The 15,755-nt window shown below is 30.8% G+C and overlaps 1 protein-coding gene across 3 annotated transcripts; it reads left to right on the forward strand.

The window, feature by feature from the left end:
- Positions 1-6,712: 6,712 nt before the first annotated feature.
- On the forward strand, positions 6,713-12,396 carry LOC107877157 (putative transcription factor bHLH041). Of its 3 annotated transcripts, XM_016723880.2 has the most exons (9): positions 6,713-7,142; positions 7,309-7,407; positions 7,510-7,615; positions 7,717-7,731; positions 7,835-7,897; positions 8,000-8,728; positions 8,977-9,354; positions 11,310-11,364; positions 12,136-12,396. In XM_016723880.2, the coding sequence occupies exons 1-8, from the start codon at positions 7,030-7,032 to the stop codon at positions 11,355-11,357; spliced, it is 1,551 nt and encodes a 516-aa protein (XP_016579366.2). In that variant the 5' UTR covers positions 6,713-7,029; the 3' UTR covers positions 11,358-11,364; positions 12,136-12,396. The 3 variants fall into 3 exon arrangements, with proteins under 3 accessions (XP_016579366.2, XP_047249550.1, XP_016579365.2); XM_016723879.2 differs by lacking the exon at positions 11,310-11,364 and having other exon boundaries at positions 6,715-7,142; XM_047393594.1 differs by lacking the exons at positions 7,717-7,731; positions 11,310-11,364.
- Positions 12,397-15,755: the final 3,359 nt, after the last annotated feature.

Consider the following 15,755-nt stretch of genomic DNA (forward strand, 5'->3'; position numbering starts at 1 on the left):
TGTCTAAAATAAAAGTCTATCTTCTCTACCGATCGAGTCAAACTATAAGCCGCTTAATTCCCTAAACACTGGGATATGTAGGCTGGTATCTATATAGAAAACTCAATTGCATTCCAACCTTCCTCCAATCCGCTTATTCCAAGATTTTTTATTCACTAAAAATCAAAAATTAGAACAGCTTGTGAATTCTTTAAAAATCATGCTTAAAATCAAGTGTTGTGAACTACAAATAGCCTGAGTTCTCATGTAACCTAAAATATGTAGAAAACCTAATACCGAGGTACGGCCACGATTCCATAAAACTTGTGCGAAAACCAACCTCTTTTAGAAGTGAATTTGTGGTCGGACAAAAATTAGGAACGTCAAATTCCCTTTGCCCAGGATTACTTGCATCCACACTACTCAAAGGGAGGGGCAATTGTTGACACCTAATTTTTTCCTTTCACAACTAAGTTTAAATTTGAGTTTCTTCGATTTTAAATAAAATTACAACCGTTATTTTTTGAATAAAAGATTTCAAAGTATTTTTCTAGCTAATTTTGCCATTTTAAGTAACGATTAAATATTTTTCCGTATTTGCATATACAAAATCATATAATTTTCTACTTAAATATTTTTCTACAAAAAGATCAAATTTTAATCAAAGGTTATCTTGAAAATAAATTCAAATGGTTAAAATCTTGATTCGAATATAATTTATTCTCAAATTAATTTATTTGAAGAAATATTTATTAAATTTTGATTAAATCAAGAAGCTTGAGATTAAATGAGGTATTATTTCATATCAAATTTCAATTTAATTTAACCAATCTATTAAATTCGTCCATAATTGAAATCAAGTTGGCTACAATTACAACACAATTGGCCAATTGATTTTCAATTTAGCTAAAAATAAAGTAGAATTGGCTAACTTCTGATCTAATTAGGGTTTTTTTTAAAATAACTCCAAAATTATCCTAATCTACCCTTTCCTAAAAATAAACCCAACTCCCCAGTATCCCAGCCCAATAAGAGCAGCCCAATAACCCTAGCCAAACACTGCCCCAGTCCATTGCTCGACCCGCCAGCCCAATTCTCTTTTTCCCCTTTAACCCATTTCTTGTCTCCAACACTGAGAAACAATTCCACGTAAACAACATCGACCAACAGTTTCACAATCAACGAAAACAACTTCGAACAACAAAACTTGAAATCACCACCCGCGTACAACAGCGAAACCCGAACCAAACCCTGCACAATAAAAATTTGTATACAATCAGTGATAGAAAATGTATGACAATGAACAACTCATCCTTTTTTGTAGTTTGAAATTCAATTTTTTATAAGAATAGTACAAAATCCACCTCACATTATCCTTATCCCTATTTTCTAAACCCTTGAGGCTTGAGCTTAAAAGGGCCAAGCCGTAAAGGTTTAGAAAAAGCTTTGAGCAAAGAGTTCAATTGTAGTACAAAAATCGTGAAATGTCGTCGGCCAATCGAAGTTCTTGAAGTGGAAATGCAGCTTTTCGATGGTGATTTCTACTCGGTAGAAATATTGAAGTCCCATTTTTCTGCTCTAAGATAGGCAAACTTTCATTTTGTTTTCACTTTCTCTTATTCGTTTTCTTCTCCGTTTCTTTGTAGTAGTTCAGTAGGATTTCAATTATTAGCATTATCTATTGGGATTATGTACTATAGAAGCCTTACAAGGCTATAGAATTTCAGTTAAGTGTTTTCTTGAAGAAATCATCGTAACTAGTTTATTTCATTTTATCAAATAATGCCCGATTTACCGGTCATTTCATCATGTGAATTCTTTTTCTGTACTGCCTCCTCTGTATGAATTAGAGGTTCATTTGAAAAGTTTTCTTTCTTGAGATTATTTGATTACTGTGTTTAATTTGGGTGTCTTAGAAAGCCATAATTTTTAACATTTATGGGTATTCTAAAGAAGAAATCGATGAATTTCTTCATGTGCAGCTTTGCTCAAATTCAATTTAATTTTTTGTAGTCCTATCTTAGTTTACCATCAACCTGTTACTGTTCTTCTAATTTTTATGTCATCATTCAAGATTATATTTTTATTTTCTGTACATGTTGAATTTTGTTCGGTTAGACTTGTATTTGAAATTTAAAATGTCGTCATGTGATCAAGTTTTCTCTTTTCCACGACCGAATGTTTTCTTACCATAGTCCCTCTTTTACTTCTAATCGAATGTCTTCTCACCTCAACTCTTCTTTTAATTGTTTATTTTTAGTTTAAATATTTTTTTCATTTTCAACCGCTAGTTCTCCTTTTCAGCTTGAATGTTATTTATTATAAGTATAAGCTTATTACTTTAGCATAGCACCCCTTGTGGTAGTTCAAATTCTTGTGTTAGCATGAAAATTATTTTATTGAAGATTTGGATTCATTATTCTCAACTGAAAGCTCCTTTATGACATTTTCAAGCAAGAATCTTTGTGATTTATCGAAAAAAAAGTGTAAAGGGCCTAAACGATCGAAAAAAAACGTATTTATGTATTTTTGCTGGATTTTCTTCATATTTTTAAGTAAAATTGTCTAAACATGTTTGAATGCAATAAATATATGATTTTCCTTAAACTGTGTTACTTGCGAACTATTCAGTTTTCCCTTCCTTTGATTTTTTTTTTTGTCTTTGTAGTCTTTTTTTTTTAAGAAGCTTGTGTGTCTTAAAAGGATCTAATTGATTTTCTCTTTGTTTAGACGTTGCTCATTGGGATCTCGTTTTTCTATTTTCAAAAAGACTCTCTTTTTTTAAGTTTGAAAATACCAAAGAAGAGTTAGTTTCAGCATAAGAATAAAGCATATTCTCTTCTGTCCGAAATGTTGAAATTAACTCGCCCAGAGTGTAACTATATTTTCAAGAACGAGTCTTTTTTTTGGACTAAATAACTTTTGCCTAGATATTTATTCTCTTTTTCTTTTGATTAGTCTTTTCGAATTTGGGTTTATCTTATCTTCACATGTCTAAATGATTATTTCAAGATAGTTAGGAAGGTGTTACATGTTTTGTCTTCATATTTTTTAATCTGCTTTTTGCCATTTTTGAGAAATATTGAATTAGCTGAAATGTAAGATCTATTTCTTTTAAATTGCATGTATCCCTTTTTGTTGAATTGATATCAACGTGTCTTATTATTTTCAATCGGCTCTTGATTATTTATTAGGATCCATGCCACATTGCTCTTAGTTAAGCATGTATTAATTCTCTTTATGATTTCTTTCTTTCTTTGGTTGATCATGTATTAACTATTAATTTTTCTATTTTGGTTGAACTTGTTATTTGAATTGATATGAATATGTTATTTATTTTCAATCGACTTTTGATTACTTAAGACCCATGTCCTGTTGCTTTTTTTAGCTAAGCATGTATTAATTTTCTTTATATTTTCTTTCATTCTTTGGTTGATCATGTATTAACTACTTTTAATTTTTCTATTTTGGTTGAACTTGTTATTTGAATTGATATGAATATGTCTTATTATTTTCAATCTACTTTTGATTATTTAAGATCCTTGTCATGTTGCTTTTTTTTTTTAGTTAACCGTATGTTACTTTTCTTTTTATTTTCCTTCGCTTTGATTGATCATGTGTTTACTTCCTTTACTTTTTTTTTCCTTATCCTATCTTGTTTCTTTTGTTAATCATGTATTAATGTTCTTTATTTTTATTTTTGCATGAAAATTGGCTGGGAGTCCGAACGGATTCTTTTTCCTTTGCATTTCATGATAGGCCAATAAGGCCCGTCTTTTGAGTCGACCTCTTCAATTATTTCAAGACAAATTAATTTTTGGATAAAGAGGTTGATACTATGAAATAAGAAAATGGGTTAAAACCCATTGATGAAGACACTAGGAAGACTTGAAAAGGCCTCAATTTTTATTTATTTATTTATTCATTCATTTGGGCCTCAAAATTAAAGTTGTAATTTAATACAGGTAAAGTGGTTGTGGGTTGAAAGCCCAAAATGACTAGTTTAGAACAGGTGAGGATGGACCAAAAACCCAAAGTGAGTAGTTTAGGACAGGTGCAAGTGGCTATAAGTCCAAATTAATTTAGGACAGGTGCAAGTGGATTTGAGACTAAATGTCTAAATCTCGTAATTTTCTCCTTTCCCTTTTCTATGTTTATTTGTTATTTGTTCCTTCAAACCTAGTTAAATTCCCTACTAAGTCGTCAAACTGATTTTACACAAGTTTTTTTTCCTAAATCACTTTCTTTCCAAAAATCAACTTCTCTTTTTCAAAGTTAGTCAAAAGTGGTTTTTAAATAGTCTGGATAACCGCAAGTTAGCGAACGTTTTAGGTGCCTTAAAAACCTTCTTAAAATGTTAATAAGAACATCTTACCTAGAATTTTCTTTAAAAAGTTTTCTTAATTTCTTTTCAAATAAATTAAGTGAGACGCTATAATTTCTTAAATTGTTTCAAAATTTTATTTAAGGTTTTAAAATGATTTAAATAGTCGAAAAGGAATAAAACACATGCAATCATAATTCCACCAACCTGCCAAGTTTGTACTGGTTATTGATCCGCTCATTTATTAACTTAGATCATTCTATTTTATATTTTACTTCTCTATAAAAATATTTTACCTATAGTAATAATAACAGTCATTATAATTTACCCTTTATAAAATTGTCCATCTACAATGGCCATATTTAAATAGTATGTCAAAAAATCTTTTCTAAGGATGTATTATGTATAAAATAAAATACTAAAATATTTATGATTATCATCATCAATGTCATGCATAAAGAAAATTTCAAATACGAATATTTAAAGAGAAAAAATTACATTTAAATGATGTTCATCGGTATGATGTTTTTCTTTTTACCTTTGTAGTCTTTCTAATTTTTTATTAAACTGGTTAACAAATGTATTTCTTATTTTTAGTAATACAAAATTATTAAACTAATTTTTTCTTCAAATAAGTGAGATCTTTCTGAAATTTCAAAGACCGAAAAGAGAGATTGTGGGATATCCGGTCAGGTTAGTGCAATTATCCAAAAACAATTACATAAAGAAAAATTAGGAAGGGTCACTTTCTGCCATCCTCCCTTGACTTAATTCAAACTTTTACCTTCTGTGGACTTTGACCATTACTTCTCCACAATCTTGGCTGGCTACAATTCGTTTCTCCCCCCTACTTTTCCAAATCTAATTTTCTTCTCCTTTGAAAATTTCTTCTTATATTATTATTCCTTTACTACTTTTCTTCTATGCCCCCTTAACCTTCTCAAAGACTTGTAGTGCCCCATAGGAAAATTTTAATACGTGAGAGGTTCAAATATAATATGACGGATAAAAATTGTGTAAGAGTCTCTCAAATTTTGCCAGATAGAAATAGTGGATCCCACTATTACAAAAAGGAGTCAAAGGTTTAGATGCCCTATTTCTCTCTCTATTTCTTTTCTTTCTTATATATATATTTTTTTTATATGGTTATTTTGCAATATCCTCTTTCAATTCACCTCTTTACTAAAATAGGATGTTTTAATTTTTAAAATTTAAATTTACTCATCATTTCATTACACAAATTAAAATAACACAATTATAAGATCAAAGGACAACAAAAAGCAGTAATGGATATTTGGTCATGAAATAAAAAAAATTACTTTATAAATTTTAAAATTGAAATTGGAGTTGTGTTGGTTATACTTTTTATAATAAAGATAAAAAAAAAATCGTTTGGCCATAAATAGTATTCACTATATTTCAGAATGCATTTTTACTTATTCCGGAATACTTATTTGGTCATAAATAAATCAAATACAAATTGAAGTTGTATTTGAAAATTTAAAAACCATCTCACTAGATGTTTTCACCATTTTTGATTGCACTTATTTTTTTATTTTAAAAATAAATTATTTTTTATTTTCATAAAATAACTTCAGTTTCATAAAATTCTATTTTTAAATTTATTTTCACTTTTTTTTTAAAAATACATTTAAATTCTAATATCAACTTCAAATACTATAATCAAATACAATTCAACTCTATTTTCAACTTTAAAAATTTAAATAAAGTGAATATATTTTCTTATCTTTCATGGTCAAACGTCTATTTAAAATTGAAAGCTAGATGTGAAAAAAAAAAATTAAGATAAATTTCATTATTGGTTATTCAATTTTGGCTTTATCAAAAATAATTTTCATTTTCTTATTACATAACAGTTATCTAACTTAAAAGTTTAATACATATAGGGTGTGTTTGGTACTGAGGACTTTCGATGAATTGAATATTAAAATAAAGAAGTAATAAATTTGTTAGAGTAAATAAATCAAAAATATATTTAAATCAAAATATGAACATATTGCAAAGTAACTATACCCAAAAAAGAAAGAATTGGAGAGAAAAATAAGGTATCTTAGACTTTGACTTCTTTTTATGATAGTGAGACTCATTATTCTTACTTGACAAAATCTGCGAGGATCCTCAACACAACTTTTGTCTGTCATGTAATACTTTGGCTTCTCACATATTAAAACTGTGGCTCTTTTGTTTGGTGGGGTCCTTTTCATCATTTTCCTGATAAGAATTTAAGTTTGGTGCACTGTCTGGTGTAATTTTTTTTACACTATCAGATGACTTTTATCTATTGTAGCAGGTCCTCCATTTTCTCAAGTAAAAATATAAAAATGAATAATATGTTACAACAGATAAAAATCAAAAAAGATACACCAATGGCACACCAAATTTAAACTCTTTATGATTACTTATGCAATCCTCCCAACCCTCGTTTAGTACTACTTTTCAAATCGCTCCTTCAATCTCCCCTACAAAACTACCACCAGATAGGAAAGGTAGCCAATACTGTTAGCTGTCAAGATTCAAATGACACCTTTCTACCTCTTTGAGTGCATCCATAACTTCTTGAAACACATAAATATATATGTTTCAATTTTTCTACAGAGCACTTTGACATGCAAATCTTAAGAAGTATGAAAACCAAACTGTAGCATCAGCCAACCTCTCATGTAGTAAGCATATATAGCAATTTTCTTTTTTGTCGGAGCTGATACATGGACTCCATCTTCTTCCTTGAAGAAGGAGACCGTGCCGACTTTCTGTTAAAGATAATGGAGTCCTTTGGTTGCTCTTACATATGCCTCTGGCAATACTTTCAGCCTTCTAAGTAAGATTACTTCTTTAATATCCCCTCTCATTATAGCCTTACATGTTCAAGCACAAGAAAATAGAGACATATACATACATGCCCAAAACATTCTTCTAATTACCTGCTGCATTTTCATAACTAGAGCTCTTACTTCTAATTAATGTGAGTTCATTTCAATTTGTAGCACTTTCATGTCCTTGGGTGGAATCTACAACGGGGAAAATGATGTCGCCCAGAGGTTATTCGAAGAATATAAGCATTCATGGCTTAGCATGGATAATGGGTAGGTAATTTGATAAACATTCATGATATATATGGATGGAAATATAGAAGCAAGAATTAAAGAGAGTAATTGTTCTAAGTAAGTTTATTTATTCACCTGCAGCCGCATTCCAGGACTCGCATTCAAGAACAATCTCCCTTACATGGAACTGCAGTTTACAGATCTTCAATCACATGCTTCCAATCCAGTGCAGCTTCAATTCTATCTGGTACTACTTGACTGTGATAAATAATATAATAGATTTATTTTTTCACTACTTTATTTGTAAAAAAATTAAGCTAACCTTTAAATATATGATTAATGTTGCAGGAAGCTGGGATCAAGGTTTGTACAAGTTTAATTTTACTCCATGATCCATATAGATAAAGTATAAAATAATGTGGTTGGGGATGAAACTTTTATCTTCTGATTTTATCTTTAACTTCAGACAACTATCTGTATGGCGTGCAGCATAGGAGAAATTGAGTTTGGAATGACTTCTAGCCATCAAGTAAGTTTGTATGACCTACTTTTATTTATTTCAAGAATCTGTTCTTTCAATATATGTACTTAAATATATATATAAAACACAAAAACTACTTGTATTATAAAGGTAAACTTGGAATTGGGGATGAAACACTTGTTTCCCGAATATTTGTCAAGTCCAGCAGCGGCGGCAGCAATATCAGGGCTTCCTCATCATCAGCCATTGCTCTCAATGGACCAAAATAGGCCATCATCATCTTCATCATTCTCTCTCGATAGCCCGGGAGAATACTCATCGCTTCTATTCAATGTTGCAAGCGCGTCGTATGTACCAGAACCACCACGAGTGGATGCCTTTCCCGAGAAGACCACAAGACCAGTTTCTGCCACCGCCATGCCATACCACCAGCAGCAAGCTATTCAAACGACACTAACTCAAACTCAAATCCGAGGTATTCAATTCCAGAGAGTAGAAACCGAAGATGCTGCATTGACAAGAGCGTATCTTGCTGTCATGACATCTCCTTCTTCCTCCTCGTCCTCTCACCAATCGCGAGAACATAATGAACCAACAGATCATTATCAAAAACCCACTGCATTCAGAAGGTTTAGATCAGGTTTAGGTCCTAATTATGTTCAAATAGCAGCCAAAACAACTCGTCGAGAAAACATGTTGAGAAGATCCATTACATTCTTCAGGAATTTAAATATGATGAGAAGGCAAGAACAAATCCAGACGAACCCACGTGCCCCCACTAGCACTCAGGTTCATCACATGATTTCAGAAAGACGAAGACGTGAAAAGCTTAACGATAGCTTTCAACTACTTAGATCTTTACTCCCACCTGCTACAAAGGTAATGATTACTCAAATATGTGTTCATTAACATGCTTCCTTACATGTACTAGATATTCTTTTTAATTAGTAATCCAGTATGCGTCGACCATCTGATCTAAAAATTAAGATGTTAGAAAATTATGATTTTGGTTACATATATAATTACATCTTTAGCCATATTATAGCGTGCGTTTCACAAATTAAAACTCATCATGCACGTTACAATGAAATGATCCAAAGCACTGATTCAGTTAGTTTGTTGTGCAGAAGGATAAAGCATCAGTTCTTGCCAGTACAACAGAATACTTAAGTTCATTGAAAGGTCAAGTGGAAGAACTTAGCAAAAAGAATGAAATGCTGGAAGCACAATTAGTCAAACCTCAGATGAGATCCAATGCCATAATTAGCTCATGTGCATATGATGGAAATGAAAGGGTAGCTGTTGAAATAATAAATGTAGGTGAATCAACATCAGAATCAAGAATAGCGGACTTGCAAGTTTCAGTAAGAGGAGAATGCAGTGTCTTGGATTTGGTCACTCGTTTGCTCCAATTCTTGAAAACTGACAGCAATCTAACCTTGGAGTCGGCAGCAGCAAACACCAGGCCCATGGTGACTCACATAACTTTGAGAATTAGAATTGAGGTATACTTTTTTTCCTTTCCCAAACTGACCGCTTTAACTAATTCCATATAAATTATATACATTGATAACGCAAAACAAAAAAGGTTGCCTAATCATTTGTGCCTGATATCTTACAATTTTCCAAGTTTAAAAACTAACGATTATAACTGGAAGTTGCTTATATTTCGTTTTTATTGACCTGATAAACATTCTTTTATATTACAAATGTAAAAAGTTTAAATCTACGCTTACTTTGAAGAATTAGTGCATAAAGTTTTTTCCTTATAAACTTTATAATACTTACGTATATGGAAATATTTTTAAGTTTTGAAGTTGCCTTCATATGTGTGTATAGTGGATTATTATATTTTTTGATGCATTACTCGGTCCTTCGAGGAATGGTGGAGAAGAAATTCAAACGTGAAGTACTTTTTGATAATTTTCTATTCACTTTTTATTTATGCTGCATAATTTCATCAAAGTTACTACTAAAGATAGATTTTTAAAAAATATAAAATTTCATGTTTATAATGTTATATCCAAATGGAATTTTCTCTCTAGTTCAGAACCCAAATTGGAATTGAGATATTCATACATACGTAATTCAAGATTCTAGACCGAAATAACAAAACCAAGCACATTTTGTCTGTGTAAATATAACGAATAAGGTATTTTTCGTTTTCGTAAGCAAATGTGGGACATTTTACTGCTTCGTCATACTAAGTTATAAGAGTACTGTTATATTAGAAGTTTAGAACAATATATAGAATTATCAAGAATTCCTCATAAGCAATACTCTTAGGGATCATATGGTACGTGAGAATTAGGATATTAATCTCACGATAAATGCAATATTATTTTATTTGCATTTGATTAAGGGTATTAATTAGTTTTTGAATTATTTATTTCATCATTTGTACAATAATAATGTGACAAATTATCCCATATATATATATGCATGATGGGAAAATGAATCTCATGGAATATCCCAATCTATAAAATAACTTTGCCTATTGTATTACCGTACCAAACAACCGATTGATCACGTATAAGTTGCTACTCGCTTCCGAAACTAACCGTATCCAATTCTCACATAACTCTCATTTTCTCCACGCAAAAGATGAACATTAGAATATTGTCATTAATTCTCTTAAGATACTAAAATAGAGTAAGTTATAGAAGGCAAATTTTACACTATCATGCCATCTAAAAAGATATCACATGTTACTCCATTTATGAACATTGATAAGTAACCTAAAATTTATAAATGGTCAATAAGCCAAATGAGCGTTTACAATTCCCCAATCTTACCATACTTTTAGTAAGTATGCTTATAATTACTGTTCTCTCCGTGTTGCTTTAGTTGACCTTCTATCTAAAAATATTTGTTTTAATTTAGTTGTCTATTTGATGAAATCAAGACGATTTTATTATGTTCTTCCAATACTATTCTTAATTTAAATGACTAAACAAAGTGTATTTACTCAAATTTATATTTTCAAAGCATAATTAATAGGAGTAATTTGGTAAAATAAATTCCTAATTAATATTTTTTTAATGGATGTGCCAAGTCAATAGGGGCCAACTAATATGAAACGGAGAGATTAGTTTTTCTCTCTTTTTTTTTTTTCGGTACAGGTAATCTTATAATTAGTGACTATCTACTATCAAAGTATCAATTTTTTTCCCGATCCTATTTTATGTGGCACACTTTCCTTTTCACTTCGTTTATAAAGGAATGTCATTTTTTCTTATTTAATATATATTTAAGCAAAATAATTTTTCGCTTACCTTTATTGACCCCACATAATTTTAAAGATAGGACTCCTTTTTTTTTTTTTACTTTTTTTTTAAATAAGTAATTTGATAGATTTCACATAATGCTACCTATTTCTTAAACTACATATACGATGAAAAATTGATACATAAAATTGGACAAGGATAGTATCGTATAACTTTTTTTTTAATTTTTGAAGGGAGTGCTTCTCTCAGGCTTCTATGAACGGCTTCGCCCTCCAAAATAGAAAAAAAGTACGGAAATGTCAGTTTCTTTACAGGAATAACTTTTTCCAACTTTTTGGTTCTCTTTCTATCCTACATTTATTCGAACTACTTAAATTATATTTCTTTCATCTCAAATTATTCTTCTCAAATTAATATAATATCTTAATTAAAAAAATAATTAATAACATACTTAGTTTATTATTGTACCCTTATTAAATAATGTTTACATTTTAATTTAAAAAAAAAAATCAATACAAAGAGTAAAACGTAAATTTTTTTTTTTTGTCTCTTCTTGATAATGAAAAAAAGACAAATAAAATGAGAAATCAAATTAGAAAATTTGAGAAGGATAATTTGAGACGGGGAGGGTATGCATTAATTAAAAAATCATCCTATCAGAAAATTATACCCTATATCGAATTAATTAGTTTTTTTTATTTTAATTTATGTGCTACAATTCAAATATCAAAATTAATGTATACTCCATTTATTTTATATGTTTCTTTAATTTTTAGTGTCAAACAATAAATTTTGATTAACATTTTAATATGTATTTCTTCAAATTTTATATTTAAAAAATATAATTTATAATGCTTTTCATATAGTATTGAATATCTAATTTTAATTTTAAAATATTAAATTAATTTAATATAATTTAATTTTAAATTTTATAATTAACATTAAAAAAAGAAGAAAACATGTAAAAAGACGGAGGAAATAAAATTTAAAATTCATTGTTTGATTTGTTTTTCCAACCAATGGAGTTACCAACTTTCTCTTATTGTTGTGTTGGTCCAGGGTACTGAATGGGACGAGTCTGCTTTCGAGGAAGCAGTGAAAAGGGTTGTTGGTGACTCGGCATAGAGGAACTTGTCATAATTGGTAGGGCCATACAATTTGACTGGCGGCGCCTTGTATTACGACTATTTCTCGCAAATTTTCTCGTCCAATGATTACTCTAAATTATACGGAGTATCCTAAAATTACAATGTATCCTAAAATTACAATCACGTGATTGTGCAATTTTGTTGCTAGTTTTACTTCTTCATCCTTTTGAATTTACTTGTGCCAGTTTTTTTAATTTAAGTTTTATTTTTATTTATTATTTTTTATAAATTAAGAAAAATTAATTATATTTTCAAAATTAATTACTTATTTTTTAAATTATTATTCAATACATATAATTAAATATTAATTCATAGGAACAATATTATAACTCATTATATTAGTAATTATGTTTTAATAAGTGTGTTATGTTAATAAGTGACAAATAAAAGCGAACGGAGAAAGTAATATTTAATACTTCATTTTTTCCTTTTTATTTGCTCTTTTTGGGTGTGTTTATATTACTTTTTGAGTGCTACTTTAAACTTTCTAGAATAATTTGATCAATATCTTTCTATTATGCCCTTATTTAAATTATCATGACCATTAATTGAGAATTTTTTTGTATATGATGTGTGTAGAACTAGTATCATTATTGAGTATAAATGTATTTGTCACGATTGTATTGAATCACTATGTATCAATACTTTAGAATACTTAGATATGTATTATATGGTATCAATATGCATCATTATATAAGGAGGTTGTTCCAATACATTTGAAGAAGAAGGAGATATAGTTATACAACAACAATATTGAAACTACCCGAAATCGGGCCATGTCGTATGATCACCTCAAGCCCACATGAACCGGAGGTCACCCCTATAACCCATCACAATCATCACATCAATCACAAGGGTCGGCTGAATCCCGACCGCATAATAAGATAGTAGAAACAATACTAGAAGTCGTAACTTAACAATGTCTAATCATTTTAAAAATATCAACACACTAGCCAATATACCCAAGTCCACAGTCATCCACAATACCTCTATACAAATCGATGTTTAGAAATATATGTCGGGACAAGCCCCCAACAATAGTCAAACCAAGTCAAAATGAGACTAAACCTAAAAATAGGAGAACATGAATGAATTTCTTCTGAAATAAGGAAGCTCACAACTATGAGGTCAATGCACAAACCGCTTCGATCACCTAATCACTATGCAGGAAGAGAAGATAGTGCTCCAGCTTCTATGTCACATGGGGACATAGAATTCGGAGATGGTTAGCGATTAGAGAGCTAGCATGTAACTCAAGGATAAGGGTAAAATAGCATCATTATTCAACAACAAGCCAATATATCAATTCAATCATAACCACAAACTTGTCCTTACATATAGTATATCACATGTTAATCAAGAAATCAAGGCTCAACAACATCCTTGAACATTCATTCATTAGACATGAACTGGAAGACTCCGACCTTCCACACTTATTTTCAATAATTCTATTTAGGGATAGGACTTTAACCACAATCACATATCATTAGAAAAAAGGACTTTAACCATGCTCACACATTCATTATCTAAGGATATTAACCATATACACAATCATTCAAATAAGGGGCTCTAACCACACACATATTCATTTAGGCATGGTACCCTAACCTTTTGCCCATTCGTTAGACAAGGGATTCTAACCCCATGTGAAGGGATTCTAACCGCAAGCTATTTTATAAGGTGGGTTACATTAACTTTAAGAGATCTCTCTATGCAATAGACTTTAACCTCGAGCAATTCTATTGGACAAGATACTTCAACCTTAAGCTATTTCATAAGGCAAAGAAATTCAACCTCGAGCCATTTCGTAATACAAAAGGCATCAACCTCGAGCCATTTCACAAAGCAAGGGACTTCAACCTCAAGCCATCACAACTATCATTAGTTGACATTGGGACTTTAACCCTTTGACCATGCATCAAAACTCTTTCCATTCAACACTTAAGGACTTTAACAATTTGACTAATTCAACACTATACATAATTCCATGGTCTTTATGGGAGCCTTTATTGGTCAACCATTTTAATAAGACATTGCCTTTATTCAATTCATCATACAATTTAAGTTATGGTCATCAAGACCCTAAGAAACTATTCACATTTCATTATCAAGCCCATACGACATTCTCACCACACTTTAGCTCAACACACAATCCAAGTTCATCTTCATATTAAGAGACTTCAACCCCTTATTAGTTATTAACTCAACAAGGTCATAATTTCATAATACATGGCTCACAAGACTTTTACAACATCATTTATCAATCATTCATACTTAATGGTCATTGACCTAGTTCAACACATCACCATATGTGACTAGATAATTCACTTAGTCATTTTCACAAACACCTTATGTGAACACCTTTAACAAGGCTATCTTCATTGTAGAAATAATAAAGATTAGGGTTACTCAAGACCCTCATGTAAACTATATACACCAAGCATCCATATATGTAAATCACCATTAATGACTTGTATAAATATAATTCTAAGCAAGAATCAACATTATTCATCATTAGGCAACACAACTCTTTTTATTTGATTTCAAAATTACCATGTACACTTACTAATCTAAGTGCAAAATACATGGGTTTAGATTTATTTAATAAGGGAAAGAGTTACATTCCTTAGAAAACTTGATTCAGCAAGAGTCTTGACTTGGCTTTACCTCTTGAAGATCACCCATGAAACCTTAGCCTCTAATTCTTCAAAGATGAGTTTGAGAGAGTGTTTTGAATGTTTGGTCCACTCAAAATATGTTTAAGGAGGAATACACTTATATAGTGAAGGGACTTAGGGTTTAGGGTGTAGGAATAACCAAAAGGTATTTAGTTAAAAGCTGTAAAATGAACCCATGCAGGGTACAACTCACCTTACAAACTATACCCTAGGGTATGAGTGGTATGCTGAATCGTACCCTAGGCTTCTCCTAGGTCATCTACATTTTTAAGGGTATGATCACACACCCTTTGAAATATCCTTACTTTTGACCCTTAGAAAATTTTTTGGAATTCAGTTCTCAGGATCTAATATGACTTATGGGTATGAGCCGTATGCTGGGGTACGAGTGTTATGTTCCTGTCATATGCTGATCAGTGTTAGTTGGTGGGATATTTTTGGATACTAAAATGGTTATGACTTAGGGGTATGAGTTGTAGGGATTGGTATGAGCTGTATCAAGGACTCATATAGTGAAAGGTGTTCGATCCTCCTGGTATTTCATTCTGCCAGGGATACGGGTCATAGGTACGGATCATATGTTGTGGTCACGACTTGATCGGATAATTCGTATGCTGAAAAGTCTTTGATCCAAGGATTGAGGCTTGGATATGAGTAGTGGGTACCAATCTTATAGAAGGGTATGACTCGTATGGAGCAATTGTATCCCCGCAATGAGTTTTTAATGGACTTAAGTACGGGTATTCTGGATATTTTTCTACTTACCCTAATTAAGACCTATGACTTCTAGTACACTTTAGAGGCTATTTACCCTATTATTCTATTAATTAATACTTAAAAACTATACCAAAAC

This window comes from Capsicum annuum, chromosome 7 (assembly GCF_002878395.1).
Source record: "Capsicum annuum cultivar UCD-10X-F1 chromosome 7, UCD10Xv1.1, whole genome shotgun sequence".
In the NCBI taxonomy this organism is placed as follows: Eukaryota; Viridiplantae; Streptophyta; class Magnoliopsida; order Solanales; family Solanaceae; genus Capsicum; species Capsicum annuum.

Coding starts and splice junctions, on each gene's coding strand:
- LOC107877157 (XM_016723879.2), top strand. CDS start 7,030: ATGGACTCCATCTTCTTCCTTGAAGAAGGAGACCGTGCCGACTTTCTG. Junction 7,408..7,509: donor TGGCTTAGCATGGATAATGG/GTAGGTAATTTG, acceptor ATTCACCTGCAG/CCGCATTCCAGGACTCGCAT. Junction 8,729..8,976: donor TACTCCCACCTGCTACAAAG/GTAATGATTACT, acceptor TTTGTTGTGCAG/AAGGATAAAGCATCAGTTCT.